Source organism: Drosophila erecta, unplaced genomic scaffold (genome assembly GCF_003286155.1).
Source record: "Drosophila erecta strain 14021-0224.00,06,07 unplaced genomic scaffold, DereRS2 tig00000126-arrow-pilon, whole genome shotgun sequence".
NCBI classification, from domain to species: domain Eukaryota; kingdom Metazoa; phylum Arthropoda; class Insecta; order Diptera; family Drosophilidae; genus Drosophila; species Drosophila erecta.
Window position 1 is genome coordinate 8,176,161 of NW_020825209.1, and position 7,808 is coordinate 8,183,968.

The window sequence follows — 7,808 nt, forward strand, 5'->3', positions numbered from 1 at the left end:
CTAACGCCATGTGGCAACTGTTTCCAAATCCCCCGCACATCATTCATCTCCATTTCGCAGCAATTCCGCGTTGCAGCAGCAGCAGCAGCAGCAGCAGCTCCACCAGTTTTCCCCCTCGGTTTGCCCTCGCTTTTCACAGCGCTTTCCACATTCCTGTGTGGTTTTTTGTTCGCCGCGCTCCCTGGCGCTTTTGTCAGTTCCTTGACAGGGATTGGGCCAGAATCTCGTCCAGCTTAAGGAGCCGGGAGCAGCCGGGTGGGAGTGGGCTTGCCATAGAGCTTGTGGACCGCACGGTTCAGTTGATTGATCCTTATCACAGTTTTCACTTTCCTGTAATCCCATCGATTGCTCTTTCCCCGGACAGTTTTTACAGTTTTTACAGTTTTCACAGTTTTCACAGTTTTTCCACACGGATGGCTGGACTTGCATTAGACAAATTAATAAGGAATTACTCACGGAAGTGAAATGACCATAAAAAAAATTAAAACTGTTCGTGGCGGGTTTCCTTGATTTTTGTAATAATAACAATTCAATTCCAAGCCATACCTATTATAAGTATAAGTAATATTATGCTAATTATTAATCGAGCTGTTTCGCATAGTAATTGTGCAGCAAATTGAACTATTCTTCAGCAATTCCCAATAAGCTCTGTTATCGATTAACGTATCCATCGATTAACGATTAAGTACGCCGATTTCTTATATTTCATTCTTGCGCTGCGTAAACTGGGCACCTGCGACCTAAATGGCCCGACCACGCCCCCATTACGCAACTGCTCACAGCCCCCAAAGCCGCATGGAAAATGCATACATAATGTGGGGCAAAAAGGGCGGGGGTTAGGTTGGGTCACATGTGCCGCGAACTGGTTAAAAGTCAATTAGTCTAATTGCCCAAATGCAATGAATGCCAATTTTAATGAGGCCACTGCACAGGGAGGACATCGGTCCATTCGCATCCTGTTTATGTCACCTTTTCCGAAGGCACTTGCCACTCTCTTTCACCTGTCAAAGGAAACGAGGGCCAGGATGTGCTCCCATCATCGCATCCACTCAAAATCATAACAAACAACATCAGCGGCAACAGCAATAAACATAAAAAAACCCAAGAAACAACGACCACCCAACTGCAGACATAAGCAGACTTAACTGAAGCAAAGCTGACTTCGAGTGAAAAGGTGGGGAAGCGGAGAGTACCCTGGAAAAACAGCTACGTCGACAGGTACATACATACATATATAGTACGTAAGTCCATTGCAAAATAACACACTTATAACAAACCCTTCACATCAAGAATTTGCAAATTACATTTTGGGAGAAAGATGCAAAAAGCGAGAGATAAGCAAATGCAGGGTATTCGAGTGGCCTTTGCAGGACGGAATGAGAGTGACGCCTGAAAGTAGGGACAAGAACAAGAACAAGAGCAGGAGAAGAAGTGAAAAAGGACACTCGTAAACTTTGCACCTCACTTGCTAATGTGGCAGCTTAGAGACAGAGAAGGCAAAAACTGACAAAAGAGAAGGGTCCCCCCTTTGCTTTCAGCATATTTTTGGGTCTCTGGCAAACTGGAAGTGCGGCTGGCGAAAGTTTTGCACTCGAATTTTTTACTGCTTTCATTTCTTCTGCTTTCTTTCCGCGTGTGCGTGTTTGTCTAAGCTGCAATTAGTAAGGTCAAAGGTGGCAAGCAAAAAACAAAGCAATAAAAACCGAAGAAAGTGGAAAAACGTTGCAATGCGTCAATTAATTAACTTAAGTCAGTCAAAACTTTTGCAAACATTTCGAACAAAAAACGCACAGAGGCATAAGTAAGTTGGTGAACACTGCAAAAATAATTTATGCATTCTTAAAGTCATCAAATAACATTCATTCCTTTCCCCTTCTTAGCACCGCAAAATGTCATGCTGAAAGATGTCCTGCGAAGGTCCTTAAGGATAAGCCTGGCAACTGAAACAACAAAATGGAAATGAACACCGAAATAGTCGGAAAAAACAAAGAAATAGGCGAAATACCAGAGGGCCGATTCACCGGGTTTTGTGGTCGCTTTTAGCAATGCATAAATTACGCACGGTAATTGAATTAAAATCAATTTTTGCATTCGTGCGCACTGAATGCATTTAGCCAGGGAGCCGTTGCAGCTGCTCCGGATTTGGATCCGGGTCTGGGTCTCCGGTTCTCCGGTTCTCCAGCTCTGGTTTCCCACTGTCCATGTGCTCCTCCTCATTTTTGTGCATTCTGCGCACTTTTCCCTGTTGGGATATTGGCGATGCGGTGGGACGGCGATAACAAACAAGCAAACAACATAATCAATGGACTGGCCTGGTCAACCGACGGACTCCTGCCCACCACCACCGTGCACGCACCCGACTGGGCGAACCACTAGCACCACTGGCACCACTCCACCTCCCGAACGTGGAGAGGCACTCGCAAAAAACCTGGGCACCTGAAGGCACATTATGTGTGTTAATAGCCACAAATCTTTACAAATTTAGCTATAAATCACTAGAAAAAAATTCCTAAAATATATTAGGCTCTCTAATTAGTAAGAAATATACGTACTTGAATTTTCCAAACATGAAATGCCCAATCACCGAAAGCTTTATGATATTTCTTAGTGGCTTTGACCAAGTAATTTCTTCGAGTGCGCCGACCGAACGACCAGCATTCATTTTTCAGGCCAAACTTTGACAAATTGCTGCTGGCCAAGCTCAAAATCGAGGCAACACGATGGGGCAGAGATACGATACCCTGGCTAACGAGGGGAGTTGCGGAGTGGTGACCCCGAACATCATCACATCTCTGCGGCTAATTATTACATTTTTACCTTGACCACGCCCAGTGGAATTCCAGTGGACGAATTGGGAAATTGCGTATTGGGGTGGGTTCGGAAGTGGGCTGGGTGGTGGGTGGTGAGGTTAAGCCGGGTGGCGGATGACGGCACTTTGACAGCCACTGATAAATCAATGTCAAATGGCTGCTTTTTCGTGGGGTCATGGAGTGGGCTCGGCGGATTGGAATGGTTGACTCGGATTAGCAGCGTTGACTAACGAATGAGTGGGCAGGAGTGCATTATGTATGACCGGTGTGGGCTAATTTGATTGAAACTATGTTACGGGCTTCGTTCGGAGACTCCGGGGCTAAATTAAGCTGGCTGCTCGTGTCCATTCGTTGGATTTTCGCCTATTAGACTTCATAATAACTAACAAAGGTGTTTGATTTCACACTTTGAGTGCATTTAGGTACACTGCGTTTACGGGTATATTACATAAACAGAGCAGACCACAATTGTTGTGTCAAAATCGAATGTCGTCGAAATAAATATAGAATTTCTTTTTACTCGGCTTTAACATTAACGTTACTTGAGTTTCGTGCGTATGATTTGTTTTCTTTTTTCAAAATACAAACAGACACCCAATTTCACGCACCGGCATGTTTTAGTACAACACAGTTAGTTACGTTTCGATTACTTTTCGCCCGTTTGCCCCAAGACATTCGTTTTAAGAGCATTAAATTCCCAAGCAATTGCACAGTGGTCAACAGTCTGAGAAGCAGGCAAATAAAAATTGAAACACTCTCCCCGATTCAGTGCATTTGGAAAGCAAAATTGTTCAAGTTCAAGCCAACAGATAGAAGCGAAGCCAATCGATACAGGCCACAAATACCTGGGCCAAATACCACTGCCAAATTCGAGCATTGCCACTTCCGCTTACGATGAAGCCCGACCAGATAAACCGTTTGATCAAAGTGAACACCCGCATGCAGCCCTGGTTTCTGCGCAACACCAGCGAGCTGTACGAAAGTGCCGTTAGAACGTATTACGAGCGCGGCTGCAGTTCACGTAAGTACAGTTATAAATGAACGGGCACTTTGCGATAGTTTGGCGTCCTAAGTAAGAAAGCAGAGGATTTGAATGCTATTCATTTGAAGATATTAACAATACTTTCCAGACAATCGACATCCGCGTTTCCGGACGGAGAACGTTGGTCCCTTGCGCCGGATCAAGAGAGCGGAGGCGAAGCCCAGTGCAAACGATATCTATCCGCGCAGCCACATCATGCAGGCGGACCAGGCGTCGGCGGCCAGTAACAGCAACTCCGGCCAATTTCTGTACTCGATGATGCAGGCGAATCGTTCGCGTTCCATGTCCTTTACGGCGGCTCGTCCTTACGCCTCCGTTTACGGCCAGAATTCCGTGCGAAGGGTCGCCAGCTCGAGCTGCTCCAGCGGGCGCAGTAGTGAGTCATCCCGCACCGAGATCCTGGTCGGATCCTTGCGCAAGAGCAAGGCGAAGCGGGAGCGCAAAAGCCGTTCGATGCGCAAGTGCATGGACTCCAAAGAGGAGTCCCATCTGATGGACATGGGCATGTTCAGCGGCCGATCCATGAGCATGCCACCCCGTCCATCCGCATCTGTTTTGGGATCCGTAGCGATGATGCCGCCGAGCAGGCAACACCACATTGCGGCCATGGCGAAGAGCACACTGGCCCAGGGCATCCAAATGCCACGGACCGATGGCGACCCCCTAATGCCGGTGGATGCCGCCCTCAAGCGTCGCATTTCGGTGCTAAGCAAGTTGGATGGTGGGCGAAAGCGGCCTGGTCTCGGTCCACTAGGCACTGTGTCGACCGAAAATGGCAGCACCGTCACCAGAAACGGACGACATCCGTCGGAGATGCGCCTCCGCTTTCAGACTTTGGGCGATCGCATCAAGCAGTTCGAGTACATCCAGTTTGCCGATGGACCCGTGGCCACTTATGCCTTCAATCGGAGCCAGCAGAGACCCATCATTACCAGTGTCCGTGATACGCCAAGGAGCCGCATTGAGAAGAGCTCGGAAGGACCAACCAATACTGACAACACCAGCAATGCCACCAAAGCCTCCAATGCCTCCACAGCCAGCGCCACCATGCGACGCTCGCAGGTGAGACAACAGCCGCGCCAGCTGAGCTTCCACAATGTCCTGCACGCTAACTATCGCCAGAGGAGCCGAAGCCTGGAGTCCGGATCCGTTCAGCCGATGGCACCCATGGCGCGACCCGCCACTCCACTCGGTCCTCGGGGATTCGATGGAACCCCTCGGGGATCTAGCCTGGACAGCAGTTCGCGGACTAGTTTCAGGCCCAGCGCCTCGACAATCACTTGGGATAATTCTTTGGGAAGATATGAAGGTAATAATATAAATATTCTGTTGTTAATTCCAATATGAATGTATGTATATGCAGATGAATCGGGCAAAAGGTCGGAGGTCGATGCAAAGAGTTCGGAAGACACATCGGGCGATTGGGATGTTAATCCAGGTGAAGATTGGCGCAAATACCCCAGAACAAGTAGTCCATGCGGAACGGGTTTCATATCGAATGTAGCTAAATCAGACAAAGCTTCGGTGGGAAACGCAAATGCCAGTAGCCAAAATTGGGGAATCCCATCTGGATCTGGGACAAAATTACGCTCAATTGATGGGAAAACTAAAGACGATACTTTCGATTCAAGAACAGTGAATTCGGAGCACAGTAGAGCCAATTCCGGTTCCACTTCCCATGACACTTCACAAGCCACCTCGGCTTCGGCTTCAGTTCAAGATGAGCCCAGTAGAGCCACCTTGGCGCCTGTGCGTCGCGTCCAGTTGCAGCAGCAGAGTCTGCAGATCTCCTCCAATGTGGATGAAACGACCAGCGTGGATCTGCCACTCAGCCACCTCGAGGCCAGGGATCTGGCCAAGGACAAGGCCAAGATGAAGCTGCCGCTGGAGGGTCCGCTGGACAAGCCGCGTGTGACCAAGGTGACCAGCAATCAGGTGAGCCGCTCCAGCCATCGATCCTACCTGCAGCCTGCCAAAGATGCCGTGCTGACGCACCCAAGGCTGGACAAGAAGCCGGAAAGGAAGGCAAATCTAAGGCGGGAGGACAGGACTGCAGCCCAACTCAAGGGAGCCAATCAGCTGCTGGTGGCGAGTGCCTCGCAGGTAGTCCATACGTTAACACCCACATCCAACTTATAGACATCCCATGATCCTTGGCAGGTTTCGTCCTACAAGCGTGCCTTCCGCACCCAGCAGCAGATACTCAAGGCGGAGATCCTCCATCAGCAGGCGCAGCATATGCAGGAATCACCGTCAAGTCAATCGGCCATCGAGGGCTCCAAGCCAACGTCCAAGCTGCAGAGCCACCAAGGCGCGCCACAATCAACCTCCAATCGCAGCAATGCTCGACCGACGGGCAGACGCAGTGCAGCCGGCTCGGGTGGCAAGGGGGCAGCCGTGTTGGGTGATCAGCTGGTAACCAAAGCGGGAGCTGTAGCCCATTCATCATCACTGACAGCCAAACCAGAATCCGATAGATTCGTTCTGAAAACGAAGGGATTGAAAAGATCACAGTTGAAGACTGGTAAGCAGTTCTTAAGGGTTAAGGTTCTAACATTTCTTGCTTTAGTACAAATAAATCCTGTTAACTCTTTACAGCTGCAACTGCAACAGCGTCCGTAACAGCGAAGCGGACTGCGCAGCAGACTGCTGCCGCAGTGGCAACGGGAAGAACAACAGCGAAAAGGGGGAATGGAGCTGCGATTTCTGGCGGTGGTGGAGTTGGGGGAGGGGGAAGGGGAGTTGGAGTTGGAGTTGGCGGAGCTGGTCGGAGAGCGGGAGAGGAAACGCCGACAGCAGCAGCGGCAACAACAACACGTCGATCTGGGCTGACGGTGGCAGCGCAGCAGCAGCAATCGTGCAATGGTAACTCGCTGCTCGGATTTCGGCGCGAAACGGTTAACCGCGCAGCGGCAGCGCTGCTGCAGCGACGCGACGCAGACGAGCCGCTGTCGCAGTTGCAGTTGCAGTCGCAGTCGCCGTCGGCGTCGCAGTCGGCGCAGCAGCGGCGGCAGTTCCACTTTCCATATTCCCCATGGCGTCCCAGCTACTGAGTGCTCACTGTATCCCATTGTGTCGCCCGTACTCACCCACTACTCCCGCAATTGTTTCCACCATGAAGCGTGAGGGAGCCAGACAGAGATAAATCCAATGTAATGGTCAACTTAACAGTCCAATAAAATCTCACGAAATCGATGTCTTAAAAAATATCAAATGCAAGGTAAACAAAGTGCGCAAAGTGCGCAAAGCAACTGTAAATCTCTGGGTGCAAACCAACTCGCAGACACAGATATACATACATGTGTACGTATGTATGTACATACGCAGTGCCGCGACCACCTGCTCTCTCCACTTTGTCGTATCAACAACACAGCATTAATTTTTCATGCAGATTTAACCGTTACATGACAGCACCAACAAGCGCTGCGTACAGTGGAGCGCCTTGCGAATGGAACCCAATTTATAGTTTGTTACCAAACGGGCGAACAAAAATTAAATACTCAAAATAATGGGGGAAATGCGAACTATTTATACTTGTCTTATTTTATTCATCAGCGTTGTCATACGCATTGTGGTATATTATGCAGTCAAACGTTAACTGCATTACTACTTAATTCAATTAACATATTGATAGAAAACAAATACTTCTCGCTATTGACCACTGTGCTCAGACACATCAATGTCAAACGGCAGATAAGCGTCGACAACAACAATGAAGCATCGAAACGAAACGAAACGAGACGAGACGAGACGAAACGCAGAAGAGCGAATAGCCAGAAAACGAAATATACAAAACTGTATACGAAGTGGGTGAGAATAGTAGCGACAAGAAAACGGCGACGACTTTTGTGAGTGGGACAAGTTGTGTGTGTTTCGTTACGAAAGATTGGAGGATGTTTTTTGGCTTGTTGTCAGCCCTGCGAATTGTTGCCGCGTTGTTTGATAAATGATGATGC

General features: G+C 48.9%; 1 protein-coding gene across 1 annotated transcript; it reads left to right on the forward strand.

Moving 5' to 3' along the window:
• Positions 1-3,261: 3,261 nt before the first annotated feature.
• LOC6550532 lies at positions 3,262-7,047 on the forward strand. The gene is made up of 5 exons (XM_001977893.3): positions 3,262-3,831; positions 3,941-5,161; positions 5,216-5,955; positions 6,013-6,376; positions 6,451-7,047. Exons 1-5 carry the CDS (start codon positions 3,705-3,707, stop codon positions 6,903-6,905), a joined length of 2,907 nt encoding a protein of 968 aa, XP_001977929.1. The 5' UTR covers positions 3,262-3,704; the 3' UTR covers positions 6,906-7,047.
• The last annotated feature ends 761 nt before the right edge of the window (positions 7,048-7,808 follow it).